The sequence below is a fragment of the Lepisma saccharinum genome, chromosome 28 (genome assembly GCF_977018435.1).
Source record: "Lepisma saccharinum chromosome 28, izLepSacc3.1, whole genome shotgun sequence".
Classification (NCBI taxonomy): domain Eukaryota; kingdom Metazoa; phylum Arthropoda; class Insecta; order Zygentoma; family Lepismatidae; genus Lepisma; species Lepisma saccharinum.
In genome coordinates, this window is record NC_139256.1 from 19,879,218 (window position 1) to 19,895,961 (window position 16,744).

General features: G+C 36.4%; 1 protein-coding gene across 1 annotated transcript in view; it reads left to right on the top strand.

Moving 5' to 3' along the window:
* The window catches only part of LOC145980994 (uncharacterized), a 96,352-nt gene extending 85,179 nt beyond the window's left edge, over positions 1-11,173 (top strand). Inside the window, 4 exon segments of the mRNA XM_083114088.1 lie at positions 1,892-2,006; positions 3,637-3,803; positions 5,799-5,950; positions 8,048-11,173. Coding sequence (XP_082970214.1) covers positions 1,892-2,006; positions 3,637-3,803; positions 5,799-5,950; positions 8,048-8,388 — 775 coding nt within the window. The 3' untranslated portion in view covers positions 8,389-11,173.
* The last annotated feature ends 5,571 nt before the right edge of the window (positions 11,174-16,744 follow it).

Below are 16,744 nucleotides of genomic sequence, written 5' to 3' on the forward strand. Positions count from 1 at the left end.
AGACGAGAGATCAGGGCTTCTGGCAGGCCAATCCAGAGGCGCCGGATAATGTACCGATCCATGTCCTATCCACCTATTGGGAAACACTTCACTTAAATATTCCCTGACAGTGATGGCATAGTGGGGCGGTGCTCCATCCTGTTGAAACCAGGAACGTCCCAGGAGATTCATTCTTTGAAGCTGTGGAACAAAAAATGCCCGTAACATGGCGAGATAGGAGTGTTGATTGACTACGCCATCGAAGAAATAGGGACCTATCAAGTGTTTAGTGGACATAGCGACATGTGGGGGTTTGTTTTCCAGCTCTTCGTAATAATGCGGATTTTCCTTGGACCAGAAATACACATTCCTTGCACGTGCACTTCGATATATTGGGCATTCATCGGAGAAGAAAAGGCCAGACCACTACGGGAGTGTCGGAAATACCTCCAACATTCTTCCACATGCTGCATGTCATCTACGCATGTCATCATCACAGAGCTCGTTGACGCTTGCTGGTTTAAAGGATTTCAATCCAAGATCCTTCTTCATGTGTCGTAATATTGTTGTTTTCGGGATTGCAAGCTCAGCAGACAGTTTGCGCAGTGACTTCTGTGGTGACCGAAGCACAGATGCCTCCACTCCTGCACATGTGTTCTGTCTTTTGGTTGGTGCACCAGGCCTCGGTTTGTCTTTGATACATCCCAACATAAACCGTTTCTTTTCCCAACGCAGTATTGTCACTTTTGGTGGTGCATTTTTTTGGAATCGTCTTGTGAAATCTCGTCACACATCCTCCATGGTCTTGCCGGTATGTGGACCTTCATGGGCCCAAACACTGACCACAAGGCACTCTTCTACATTGTAGGAGCTTGTGTCAGCCATCTCTGCAAAAGAAACACTGAATTAGAGATAACAAGATATTGATTCGGTGGGGGTAACAAGACATATGGACCACCCTGTATAATGAAATTGGGGATCCCGAAATGAAGCAGGTTCACCGATTTTAACAGTGCTTGCAACATTTCAATTTTTTTTTCATCATCTGGGTTTAGAAAGAAGTTTACATAAAATGTCACAGGACATTTTAAGTGATATTTTGGGAGTTATTTAATGTCATTAATAGGATGTGATATGATGAGTTTTGTGACTCAGTAACTAGCCTTTGTTATTTTAAACTGAAATTATACAAGTATCGGTATCGGTTGGAATCGGTTAAGGTATCAAAATCAGTATTGGCAAATGCTGGTATCGGCTCAGCCCTAGTATTAACACAATATTGCATTCAACACATGTCAGTCAAACCAACAATCAACCTCAAAGCATGCCACAAAAGGAAGTTATAACTGCAACAACTGACTGCTGAAGGCAAGTGTGCACACACAAGACCGAGTACTATGCAGTGGTATCAACTCATACATTGGTGTGCCATGGCAACTCACTACAAAGCATAGTAAGGATAGTGTGCAATGAACAAAAAAAAACTTAAGAATCACTGCTCTAAAATGTATTGTTGCATGTAAATTACTCTTGATGAAAGCAAATGTTGATTCACTGAAACTGTAAAGAAACTAAAGGATATATGCACATAAGATACATTACATCAAAGCAACAGGCACTATTTAAATGCTAATAATTTGTATACTATTCATCTTGCTTGTTCTGTAGCATCTGAAACTAGATTTCTTACCAAAAATTATAAACTTATCTGTCTTTTATGCTTCCTGCTTTGTAATATTTTCATGCTCTAATTGTAACAATACATATATTTTTCACACATGCTTAAGTATAACAATTCTAACAAATTAACTGTGGTTGCCCAACAAATACTAATAACATTTTTTGAGCATGTGTTGAAACGTAAGCATGCCAAAGATCCTACTAATACCTAACCAATGTTTCTCAATCTAAGATTCAAACCACCTGATGCATGTTACATTGAACTAATGAGGTTCCGAGTCAGGCCGCCTAAGAATAGAGAGCTTCCTCTACAACTAAAAGCAGTCATGTGCATTAGAGGTAACAAGGTAAGCAAGTTTTTATCTATTATTACCATTGCACTGTTCACTTTAAATATTATACTGAGAACTAGAGATGGGACAGATTTATCAGTACTTCATCGGTATCAGCCGATACAAGCATATCAATACATACAGCATGTCCGTAAAGTCATGGTGCACTTGACCGGTCACAGGAAAGCAACAAAACAAGATAGAAATGTGAAATCTTCACCAAATTAAAGGGAAACTCTCCAAGTTTCCATACTATGATGCACAAGCGTGTGCGCACACAGGTGATGATGCAACACCACGAACTGTGCAGCAGCGGATCAGCCCTCGCCCATGCCAGTCGAGATGTGGACGGTACAGAGGAAAGTCCAGTGTGTTCTGTGGCTTGCGAAGTTCGAATCCGTGAGCAAAGTGCAACGTGAATATCGTCGCGTGTACAATGAAGTGCCACCATATAGGAATAACATTAATCGGTGGTATAAGTAGTTGAAGGATACCGGCAGTTTGTTGGACAAACCCCGTTCTGGTAAGCCATCGGTGACGAGTCTGTAGAGGCTATACGGGAGAGCTACCTAATGAGCCCTAAAAAATCTTTCAACATGATGGCGTGCCTCCACACTATGCCAACATTGTTCGTGAGTTTCTGGATACAACATTCCCCCAGCTGTGGATAGGCAGGGGTTCTGTCCAGCCATGGCCACCACGATCCCCAGATCTGATGCCCTTAGACTTTTACTTGAGGGGTTATGTGAAGCAACATGTGTACAGTGAACATATCAACGACATTAATAATTTAAAACAGAGAATCACAGACGTTATTCACTCTGTTACACCAGACATCCTTAACTGTGTGTGGGAAGAACTTGAGTATCGTTTAGATGTGTGTTGGGCAACAAATGGAGGCCACATCAAACTGCACTGAATAGGTAAGAAACTTGGAGAGTTTTCATTTTATTTGGTGAAGATTTCACATTTCTATCTTGTTTTGTTGCTTTCCTGTGACCGGTCAAAAGTGCACCATGACTTTACGGACACACTGTACATTGATTTATCGATAAAATTGCTGATAATTTTACTGACCCGATATATCTTATGTTAAGTGCATTACTCTGCCATTTCGTTACAATTTTCATGGATATTATAAACATACAATATGTTATAAACATAATATACATTTTAAAAGTAAATGGCTTATTTTGCATTGAGGTCATCTCGTAACATTCATTTATTAAGGAGATTAATGATCCATTCACATTCTTCAAGGACCGTTTGGAATTTTATATCGGATCAGCAGAATATCGGTTATCAGTATTGGTAAATTTAATAATTGTTCTTTATTAGCATTGGCTAATAAATTTCGTATTGGCCCATCCATACTAAGAACATGCATTTATATAATTATTTCTTTATTCAAAACATGCTGCCTGTCTGCATCAAAATACTAAGTTATCCAATAATGTCCAACCATTTTCAGGTTCTTTTTGGGATTTATAATAATAATAATAATAATTAACTCTTGTACATATTCTTAGTCAAGGGAAAACAAAAGATCATATGAAGAACAATCATCTTTACAAGATACCCTTCTTATTTTGGTTAAAGCTAATTTATCTTTCAATTACTTTACACATTTGTTTTTCCTTTCTAGGTTGAAATTAAGGCTGATATCCTCGTTCCTGGGTTCTCCAGCCGCAAGCTAGGTCAAATCCCATGTGAGGATATAATGGTTAGATTTCCAATTCCTGAGTGTTGGATATACTTATTCCGCGTCGAGAAGCATTTCCGGTATGGATCTGTCAAGTCTTCTCATCGAAGGTACGTATTTCTATTATTTTATGTTACGTGAATTGCGACAACAAGAATTAAATGAAATTTATGATAGCACAAAGAAGCAACCATTGTTTGTTCCCCTCTCGATTTTAGAGTATGTATCCTAAAGGTAAAGTTCCCCGTGAATATAGCACAATGCCATGAAGGCACATTTAGGGGATCTGTGAGGTAGGGCCCCACATATTGTCGAGATGGGTCATTTTGGAGATGATGTTGATTGATTGACTGATTGATTGATTTGGGGTTTTAAGTCTACTTTATGCACAGTAAGGCTAATCGGGACTGGGTCTACAGTTTAAAGTGGGATCCGAACCACTATGTGCCTCCACTGGATATCAAACCCCAGGCTTGCTCCCAGATAACCATATTTCAGGCTGAGTGAGCCCCAGAGACGATCTTACATCACCCACCCTGGGAATCGAATCCAGGTCTCTTATGTGGTAGTCAGATGCCCTACCAAGTAGACCACTGCAGCTCCAGAGTACGTGCCCTAAAATGCCTTTTTTTGTTAGTATAGAAAACGTGCTTCTAAGTTTTAAATCTGTTTCAAGTCATTTCTGAAAGTAATACATGAGTGCTATTTTTGTCTAAACAGGAAAATGATGACAAATTGGTTGAATATTACAGGGACGATTATCAGTTCTTTCTTTTGCCATGGGGGAACCCCAAAGGTTTATTTTTTGGAGGTTCAACTCCCTTTAGAAATACCTTCAAAATAGTACTACTAAAATACAACATTAAAAATTAACTTTCCTTGTCATCTACTTCTTTTACCGTATAATACAATATTTGAACCACACAGATGGGGCAGATGTAAACTACTGATTACACGTTTCATAATGAAAACTTTCCTAAATGTTAAACCTGCTCAAGTAATAAGAATAAAAATTCAAAAATCCAACAGTCCTCTTGTACATTTTGCCCAGCAATCAAGAAGGAAAATGTCTTGAAGATCTCTATGTGAACCTTCGATTCAACAATTTTCAATCGATACTAAAGTTTCTTTAACATCACAGATTAAGAATGAAGAAAAATTTGGTAGAAGACAATCTCATGGTCAGAACACATACTAAAATATAGGTTGTGCACCTCTAATGGCACAGTTACGATGTATGTCATTGCCTTGTACGATGGGTCCTGAGTTCTATAACTGGTGGAGGCACAAATCACTTCAAATGCCACTTTAAATTCTTGTATGTCAATTATTCAACAATTACTAAACAAGTACATTTTCATAATTTCATTTTCGAACTTTGTAAGCCTTGCATAAAGTGGACTTAAAAGCTCAAACTCATAGCTAATGAAATATGAGTCATTACATATTAATTTCCTTCATTCATCCGAGAAGTTGAATCTCAATTTGTTGTCGAGTTGCTGTTGTAAGTTCACTTTATGCACAGATAGGCTAATTGGGACTGGGCCTACAGTTTAAATTTCGATCCAAAATTTCTTTGGCAAAAAAATCTGATATGTCCCTATTGTCTGATAATTACAATCTACTGGGAATGGAACAGATTAACTGGTATCTTATCAACATTGACCGATATAGGCAAATCGGTGTAACATTAAGATTACCAATAATTTTACAGATCCAATATATCAGATCTGTAAATAGTATGTAATTTTGTGCAAAATTCTTCCATTTTATAATATTTTATGAATACTTATAAATATATAATTCAAATGCTCTGGTTTTGTAAAGTAAAAGTTTAAATACAGTTTTTTGAAGGAGGTTAATGAACAATTGAACATTTGCAACCTTATATTACAGTGATAGAGTATCGGTAGATTTTATATATATATATACTTTAGGAGATTCGGTATAAATTTCATGTAGGTCCATCCCTCCTCTCTACCAATTAATAATTAAATGATGCACATCTATATATGTTCAAAAAGACATGTCATTTTCCACCACTTTTACTGTGTTTAAAGAAAAATTACTGTGTAAACACAACTTGTGTTATTTTCTTTTACCAGAACTGGGAAGATCAAAGGAATAGAAAGGCTGCTAGGAACGATGGAAACATTGGAGCACTCTCTAATTGAAGTATCATCAGGAAGTGCTAAGTATGAACATCAACACAGGGCAATTGTATGGAGGATTAGTCGATTACCAAAGGAGGGACAGGGTAGGTACATCAACTCGTTGAAAATTTGATGTATAATCTAGGAATTATTGTTAAATTAGTATAGCAGACTTTAGCAGTGTATTAACATAGTGATGATGTTTACATTTTTCTTTATATAAGCAAAATAAATTATTAATATCTGTTGAGAGAAATCAATGGTTCAAATGCTGAATAATACTAAACACATGTTTAGTGAAAATTGCAAAGTACCATTTGACAGAGCAGGACAATTCCTATTAGTTTTAGGCAATTAAATTGTGCACCTATATACAGATGAATGGTATGCAATTTAACTTAATTAGGCGTACATGCATGAAGAAATTATCTTTATGTATATCCCAAAATATCTACGAGGGCTATTTTCTTTTTACGGCATGAAATCATAACCGCAGTGAATAGCAAAATGGGTTTATTGACAAAAGTTACGTACACGTATAATCTACTTTTCAACATAATCACCAAGAACATTCAGACATTTATCATACCGATGAACCAGCTTTCCAATACCCTCTGCAAACAAAAAGTGCCGCCTGTCTGTGGAGCAAAGTCTGCATGGTGTGGAAGCGCCGTCCTCCCAATCACTTCTTCATCACCGGAAAAAGGTGGAAGTCAGTCGCTGGCAGGTCTGGGTTATAAGGAGGGTGATCAAATACTTCCCAGTGGAATCGTTCAAGAAGGTCTTGGGATGCGGCAGCAACATGCGGTCAGGCATTATCATGAAGCAAGAAAATGCCTGAAGACAGCATGCCTCTCCGGTACACAGCTCATTCGACGGTGAATTTCCGCTGCATTGTACCCCTCTGCCACACTACGGACCTTGCGGGAGAGTCGATTGTAGCAGACATCTCTATGCACCCGTCGCTCAGCTTCAACTGAAGCGTTGCCCTTGGCAGTGGTGGTGGTAGTGGCAGGGGGAATGCCAATCACGCTGTGTGATGCCCCCCTTCCTAGCGCTTCACGGGCCACCTGGCGGCACCATCGAAGGTTGAAAAAAAAATAGTCCTCGTAAGTATTACAGCTTTAAAATTATAATAAAGAAGAAATTTGGCCAAGATTTTTTTTACTAAGATGACTATACTTTTCCAACCTTATATACCACATATTTACTGTTAAGATCAAACTTTTTGAATAATACAACTTGCTTTTATATTTCTTATATGTTGGAAGTTTGTGTAGCATGATAAGTTTTTAAGATCTGAAACATATTTTAGTCACTGCATACTGTGGTTGCTCATTCAAGCATTTTTATTGATATTATTATTATAATAGAATTCCAAAAATCTTACTGCTGAAAAAAAGTAATTCATTTTAGAATTCTATTTCAATAATGTAAAATATGCAAATGTGGACATGTGCTAAGAAGTGTTATTGACAAGGTAAATCTAAAAATACATAGATATGTTAAGTAAGAGTTCTAAACTATTTGATAGTATCTCTAAATAAAGACAAGCTAGTTACATAATTGAGAACTGCATAATATGTATTCATGTACAGATATTATTAGAATAATGAAATCAAGAAGACTTAGATGGGCAGGCCACGTAACATGAATGGGAGCGGAAAGAAGAGTTTATAGGGTTCTTGTTGGGAAACCTGATGGTAAGAGACCTGTAGGAAGGCTAAGATTAAGATGGAGGGATAAGGTTGAGATGGACCTACAGGAAATCAGTAAGGGAAAAGATTGGATTGATCTTGCCCAGGATAGGGACAGATGGAAGGCTCGTGTTTGATTGATTGATTGATATTTTGTTTTAAGTCCACTTTATGCACAGTAAGGCTAATCGGGACTGGACCTACAGTTTAAAGTGGGATCCGAACCACTATGTACCTTTACTAGGTATCGAACCCGGGACCCCTTGATTACAAGGGGAAGGCTTGTGTTGCTGCAGCCATAAACCCTCGGGTTTAAGAAGGCTAGAGAGTTAGTTATTCTCACCTGTAGCATAAGTTTCATTCCCTGTGAGATCACTTAGATATTTGACGTTAAGCAAGCTCCACAATGACCTAGAAAGTAAAGTAATAGATTTTAGTTTAGCTTTATTAAAATTACAAAATAAATGCTTTCATGTTTAACACTCAATGTATCTGTCTTTACAGGTGCATACACAAATCACACATTTGTTTGTCGATTAGGACTAACCTCCTTCGATCAAGTTCCAGAAACATTAGATAAGTATTGCTTTGTAGAATTTACCATGCCGCAAACTCAAGTATCGCATACAACCATCCGTTCCGTATCAGTGTCAAGTGGAAACCCCCCTGAAAAGTATGTGCGTTACTTGGCTAGACACGAGTACAGGGTAGAAATGGAACACACACAAGGCGAGGGACCAGCGGCATATGTTGCTGCAACGATCACCACACCAAAACCAGCAGAGCCTGAAAAAATTGAAGAGAACGAGGCGGAAAAGGACTCTGATAGCGACTCTTCGAGCTAAAAGAAAGCGTGAACTGTTAGTCTGTGACAGACTTGCTGTAGTGACTAGTTATAGAAGATGCAAAATAATAGTTATGATACACATATGCTGGGGGTGAGAAAAAGGAACATTTTGGAAATCATATTGAGTGGCTGCATTAAAGGTGGCTGGACATTAAAAATCAAGAAACGTTTCTCTTTTGTGTGGTGAAGGCAACCAATGGTCATTATAATTCCAATGACTGCTATTTAAGAAGAACATAAGGGACAATTGTTTCTTGTTATCAGTGTCTTCATTTGTATTATATAACTTATATATGTGAAGTATGAATTATTTTTGTCTGAAAACACTTTTGAACCAATAAACCAAGTGTTTCACCTTACTAAGCAACCTTGGACGAAATAATGACTTGCCTATATCCCTATCTACATTGGCAAAGATATCCTGTCGCCATGTTGAAATTTAAATATTTTGTAATAATACCGAATGCTGAAAGGTTGTAACTAATTGATACAGAAAGGTTGTGTAAACCAAATATCAAAAATCAGTATTGAGGAGATTTTCTCCAAATTAACATTATTTTCTTTTCTTTTTTAATATATGTTGATAATGAATGTTTCGTTGTACCTTTACGTAGCTGTCGTGATGTAATATTAGTATGTGTGAATAAGTGTGAATCACAAGTTCTCAAACAAAAGAGCTAGTATATACCACAGTGCAAAGTTCCTTCAAATACCTGTACAAAGATATTTGTCGACTTATCACTAGTTTAAGAAATGCAAAGAAAATGCGGCCATGTACTTAATAATGTCACCTAACCGTACCCAAATGCATAACATGTGGTTGTTATTTGATGCCACAAAATTACCCATGTATAGAAGAAAAGCTTCCAGCAATTTAGCTAAAAAAATTACAAACATATGTAGCATGTGGTGCAATTATTGTGGTTATGTACAGGTAATTATTTTTTCATTTGTAAATAATAACATTCTGATAAAGTTGTGTAAATGAATATAGTTGCAGTTGCTCCTTATTTTTATGTTAAAGAAAATTGTCAGTACTTATATGTCTCATTCAGCCATTGGCTGTTTGGAGAGCTGAATTATTTTATAGTAAATGTTAAACATTATTGTTAAATTTTATGTGAAAGATCAGAAAATAAATAGTTCATCGAGGAACAATATTTATAATATAAATATATATATACATATATGAGATGTTAATTATGAGTTGCTAAGTTTGTAAATATGTCTACAGTAGAGTGAAGAAAAGGTATTCACCTTTATACTGTTATATACAAATGTTGAAAATTTGTAGTTGTGTATTTACGAAAGTAAAATTGTTTTATATTAAAATATACAGTTTTAATTTTTTTTAGGTAAATGCATAGAAAAGCTGTATTTCTTATATCAAATATGCACAACTTTTGTTCATTTCGTACAAATGTCAAATAATGATATGCATCATTCTTTTTCAAGCCACATTCATATTCTGTAGTAACGTGTTGGCACTAATATGTTCCCCAGTTTTTCCCACATGTTCAAAAAAGCATGTGGCATACAGCAATATACCAAAGATTATATAAAAAATAACAAACAGTGTGAATGTTTGTATGAATATAGGTGTATAAATGAGCTTACATATGACAAAAATTGATATCCTGTAGAAGTAGGTTGTGTCTATACTGCGATGTCGCAGCAGACACGATGGATATCCACTAATGTTACATCATCACATGGTAGTAGAGGCATTACAATGTGCAATGCTATAGTTAACAATGATTTAGTGCTTCAAACACAACAATTAAATATAGACTATGTTAAAAGATGTATAACATGTTTCCTTTCTAGGTGATGCGTATCACCTACATCAAGAGATGAGTGAAATCTAGTCAAAATGTACATACATTGAAATCATGTCATAAGTTGTACTCTTACCTTTGGTGTCTGTGTGACAGTGAAACTGTAATAAATATAAGCTAGTGCAATGTTGTTACTACCTTTAAACAGTGTGTGTGGTAGAGGTTTTGTCTCTTCCTTAAAAAAAAAAAAAAAGCCAGCCAATTCTTCATAGATGACAATACTGAATGTTGCGTGTACAGTTGAAAGTGAAGCTTATATTGTAAAAACAGGCTAGCGAGAATGGCGAATGTGTTGATGTATTTGTCCTACTAATTATAACTTATATGTCCAGAATAATATTACATTCCCCAAATAAGTTCAATCTAAGTTACTCAAAACATGGCCGGTGTTAAAAGTTTGAAATATTAACCGGCATTAACCATATCCTCTCCTTGGTTAAAATGCCTGTAATGTATGTTCATGACAATATTACTTGGCTATGTGCAAGAATGCACCTAAAGTGAGAAAAATGCTACTATATATATATGCACATGTATATAAACGCAACTATTATAACTTGGAAGTGTAGTAAAGTGCAAGAGTTTATTTTGTAGAAGTAACTAAAAGAGGAAGAAAGTACAAGTTGACAGAAATTGCACTAAGGAGGCCAATTTGTTTGATCTCACCATGTATTTATAATATTTGTTGTAATTTATTTGTACATATTTTGCTTTTTTCAGTAATTTATTTTTTATGTAATTACCAATGTGATAGATGTTCATTCTTGTGTGTTAGTGGTAACAGAAATTGGTCAGCAAAGTGTGAAGAAAATAAGTATATACAAAAAATAACATGGCCAATCCGAAAGAATAATTAATGTAATACTGCAAACATGTCTACTTATTTCATTAGGAACAAATGGTGATTATGTACAGTATTTACTCTAAAGTGCAATAAATGTATATTAAAGTAACATACTCTGACTTATAGAATATTCATCACATAGAAATATTACGGATGGATGCATGTTCCAAAAATGAATAGCAAATATGTTTGGATATCAGTACTGTTCCAATCAACAACAATGATTAAAATATTATTTAACCTCTTAAGGAATCTTACACGTATAATCAGCAAATGGATTTATATATAAATACATATTTATGTATGAAGTTGAAATCAGTTATATTTTGTATTATCTTTAAACGTCATGGCATGTAGACTAGAAAAATTCATATTTGTACATATATTAGGTTTTGGCTCATATTTGACATATTTTAGTTGTTTTTACATATTATTTCCAAATTTCATAACATTTCTCAACATATACTCCATATTTGTGCAATAACTGCATGTTCCTGTGTGACCAAGAGAGTTGGGTGAATTTCTTGCGAATAACAGACAAAGTTCGAAGCGACGTTAAAGAAACGAAAGTTTGCGATACTTCTCATACCCTCCAATTGTGTTAATTACAAGTTTTCTGTCATCCGAACAATATATATATATGCATGTACATATATATATATATATATATATATATATATATATATATATATATATTGTAATCAAACTACTCTTGGAGGTATGTGCTTATTCCCTGGTACCTGAAAATTAACCCAGGGTGTCAGTTCTATGAATTTTTATGGATTCCCCCGCTTTTCTTCGATTCATCCTTTATTTTCCATTTTTTATTACAATAATTCACAGTGACATTGGCATGAATGCGCCAGTGTGAAAAACAAATTTGTTCGGTTTTCCTGAACAAAGTTGGTTTTACATAATTCTACAAGGTAAGAAGATTAAGATAAAGGTTAGTAATAGTAGGAAGTAAATATGTGTTAGTGTTTAACATTAATATTATTTATGAACACAGATACGAAATTACATAAGTGTGTAATTGGGTGGGTAATGTTTTGTTACGATAAGTTTTATTGTGTGTTGTGTGCATTAGTGTTGATGAATGAGATGAGGGATAGACATTAACACGATTCTATGATTCTATATATATATATTAAATTTTTACATCTCCAAACTGTTTGCTTTTGCTATTGTAAAACACTTGAAATTCCCGTTTATTTACAATTGTTGTCAACAATAGAAAATGAGGACTCAAGCATCCACTCCTGGTTGGTTGTTACAAATGTTATTTTGGCAACATTGGAAGAGAGTCCCAATTCGAGTAGCCCATTGCTAACCCCATCCTCACTACGAGTTGTATAGAGTGAGGCAGTAAAACGGGAAGATTTGAAAAATTCACAAACAATAGAGAAAGCAAATATTAGTTCATTTTTGAACATGAATGTACTCTACACGAGTTGAAATTGCTAGTGTACCTGAAAAATGTTCATTTTTTTTAATATGGTGTCAGTAAGATGGCATCCTTGGTTTTGCACACATTGTCTGAGTCTCATTATATCCGCCCATGACATTATGCTGACATATTGGTAACCTTTTTCCTGCCTGTCCTCGATGACTATGACCCAGATGAAGAAACACTCTTCCAGCAAGATGGTGCAACTAGCTATACTGCCAGAGTGTCTATGGATGTGCTTAGACTCGCATTTCATGGTCATCTCATCAGCACATTCGGCGATATTCCGTGGCCTGTCCATTCACCCGATTTGCCAGCTCCTGACTTTTTCCTTTGGGGTTACCTCAAATCCAAAGTATTCAAGGGAAATGCTCCAAGAACCAGGGATAATTTGAAGGAGCGAATTCGGCAAGAGATCCACAACATTCCGTTGGAGATGCTACGAAGCATCATGGGCTGATTTACTCTGAGACTCCGACAATGTGTGCAACACCTAGGATGTCATCTTACTGACAACATATTAAAAAAATGAACATTTAGTAAAAATGTTTTAGTAAAAATTTCAACAATACTCATAATTACATACTTAGTATATAGTAATAAGTCATGTATTTTGCTGCCTCTGGTCATAGCCCCCCCCCCCAAAGTTGATGGTTTAGCAGTCTCAGCCCCCCCAAAGTTGATGGTTTAGCGGTCTCAGCCCCCCAAATTCATGGTCTAGAACATTTCAAATGTGTATTTAAAGTTAAGTTCATGTGACACAATTCTGAGTAAACTTTACAAGAGAAGCAAAATAATACATTAGATCCTCTAAAGCAAAATTATTTGGGGGCTCTGCCCCCACATTGTTAACATTGGGGGGGGGCTCAAACCCCCCCAAGCCCCATGGAGTCGGCACCTATGCATGTAATCAAAGGATCCCATGTTTGGTTCCCAATGGAGGCGCATTATACAGGAATTATACTGAAGTTTCCTGATTCAAGTCGTAGGCTGGCCATGGGTGTTCTATGTGAGTGTCCTTTATCTATTTAATCTAATCACTCATCCTTACTATGGCAGGAAGACGATGGTAAGTACTGGGTGGGGCAGAAAAACCTGATGATTTTTAAAATGATATACCGCAGTAAATAAAAAGAGTTTGTCTTCATTCATATGCTATGTATGCCATTATTATTGAAAAAAAAAAAAGATTTAAGTGTGGAAAATAACATCTTGCAAATGGCATCCATTTTGGTCCCCACATTGCTGGAGTCTGTCGCTGAAACTATTAATTACATTTTGCAGCATGTTTCTTGGCATGGCAGCTACCTTGTGTTGAATCGCTGCCATTAGTTCAGGCAGGAAACATGGTTTTTCGGTGTACACTTAGTATTTTAAATACTTTTCACTGGTCACAGGCCAAAAGATCAATTTCCTCTAGCAAAATAATAACATTTATAGGAGATACTGGAGCAAAAGTACAGCGCATTCGGTTTAGCCTGAGCTCTGGAATGTGCAAAAGTGGGAAATGTTTGTTGTCTGCAGAAGATGTCACGTGACTCATAGGAGCAGTTTTGCAATATCCGCAAGTTACAATTCCGCTAGACATGAAACTGGCAAAGGCTATATGCTATGCTGTTGTCTCATTAAAAAAAAAAAAAATATTTACGAATCAAAAGTAGGGAGGGCACTGTCCTTCATGATCGTCAAATTCGTCAATTGCTCTACGAATAACACACTTGTCAAATTCGTCCACATCACTTTTAAATGTGTTTCTTCTGCGTGGTTTGTATGCATTACTAATCCTTTCCCAGTTACCTTGTTGCAATCATTTTAGTTTAAGATGCGTTTCAAAGTACTTACTGGCACACCAGTAGACGTGGAAATATGCTTTTGCACTTGTTTAACATTCAACGCAAGACCACTGTCAGCTTCTTTCTTCAGAAACTTATAGACGTTGAGATAATTTCTCTACTCTGACAGTGAATCACTTTTCTTTCTCCAATATTCTTTCCAGTTTTCACCTCAGCTTACGTTGAATTAAAACACCCTACGCAACATAGGTCTACAATCACCTTACTCATGGTAACATGATTTGCCCCCTCCACCTGGAGAGAAAAGGGGGAAGAGGCTTAATAAATGGGTGTCATTCTTTTCCTTGAACTATCACCTTCTCAAACTGGCACTTTAAAAAACAAAAATTAAATGCAGACAGCAGTAATTACCGAACACCCCTTGAAGTCAGATTATGGATATAGGTAATTGTTAAGGCAGTTAACAACTCTGATCTCAGTGGAGCTCGCGCATCATCACGTTGTCGGCAGGCTTATGCACAGCTGAAGGCCAGAGTTCAAGCTAAACCGAATGGCCTGTAATATTAATCAAATAATTCTGAACAAAAGAGGTTTTAAGTCCACTTTATGCACAGATAGGCTAATCTGGACTGGATCTACAGTTAAAAGTGGGTTCCAAACCACTATGTGCCTCCAGCAGGTATCGAACATTGAACCCTAGATCCCTTGATTACAAGGCGATGAAGATACCCCTGCACTATCGAGGAGGCCCCAGAACAAAATAAATTACTGTTCATTTTGGAGTCCATCATGAATAAGTGATTATGATCTGATTTTCCCTTCCAATACAACAGAAATATGATGCATGAACTGCCACCCTGAGAGAGACAAAGATCCTGAAACACAGATAAAACTGCAATTAAATATTTAAGGGATTTTCCAAGTTTTCGGGAATACTTATGGCATGCAAGGAGGGAACCATGTTGTTCCCCTCCTCCATTGGCCTCTTAATGCAAGGGCTTTTCTATCAAGAGGAAGTAAACTTTTCTTTCTCCCTCTAGTTTTGATCCATAATGATCGATAGTTACTACCAATTGCAGTGTCTTGAAGAGTACTGAAAGAGGCTTTACATTGCTTCATGTTTTAATATCCTGACACAATAATAGCATGTGTAAACCTCCATGTGAATCACTAGAAATTATTCTAAATACCTAAATTATTAAGCTGAACAATTATATGCTCAGAGTAAATTACTCTTGTATCAGTGGTAACTGTATCACCACCTTATTTTCACTGTTGTAGCAGTGAACATTTCAAACCACTTTCCTCCTCTGGTATTACAAATTTCTTGCTAGCACACACACCAGTGTACTATTTGAAATATTTCCTGGGGGTGGGGAAGTTCCAGTAAATTAATTGTGGAGCATGGATACCTTCACCCAAGGGCCAAACATTTGCAACCAGAACAAATAACGATCCCATATTCCCATTTATAAGTACCACTCAGGCATTGGAACACACACTTTTAGGAAGATATCATATCAACAGTTGATTAAGAAATAATGCCACTCATGCTGCTGTGTCTCATTTCTTCTCGATGTTGGTGATTGATGGGAGAGTGATTTTCTTTGCAAGAAAAATAGTTTCCAGTTTTGGAATATTCTTGGTCAACCTGTGCCAATATGGGCTATATTTGACACAATGAATAAAGAAGTGGAATAGTCGAATTTGAAATAGAAGATTGCATTAAAATTACTTCTAATATATGCAATAAAAAAAAAAGTAAAGTGCTCCCCTGTGCATAGCACCACACCATGAAGGCGTATAGGGGGTGTGGGGGTAACACCCCACACTTTCTTGATCCGGTCGTGAGTGGGGGTGATGTGATCAGCATCACGCCCCTGACCACCTTTACCCCCCCAGGGTTTCCCCCAGGTACCCATGTTATTCGACGCTGAAATATATGCAATCAAATGCACATTATGCTTAAATATGCACTAATGTTTCAAATACTCAAATATGCATTTGTATACACTATGAAAATTCACCAGCGTTCCAATTCAAGTAAAATGAATTCATATGTTGAAAGCATATGCATAATTTTTCAAAGAATAAAACATGCAAAGTTCTGTTCCCTACATATGACCCACTAGGTACTTTTACCTTGTGGAAATTATGCAGAATGATGCACATTTTCGCCGATGAATAAAACACACAAATATGCACAACTTTCCAAATATCACATCATAATAACGGGTGATTCACAGAAAACTAAAACATTTCATTCCTAATTTATTTCAACAAGAATGTTGCTAAACACAATTTGTTATGCCACAATGTAGAGTAACTTTGGGAGATTACTATCCTCTACTGCAAATGCTGAAAATGTCCTACCTGCTGCTCCAAGGACAACGCAACATGTTGTTCCATGTTACTGGCCGCTCTATGGAGAA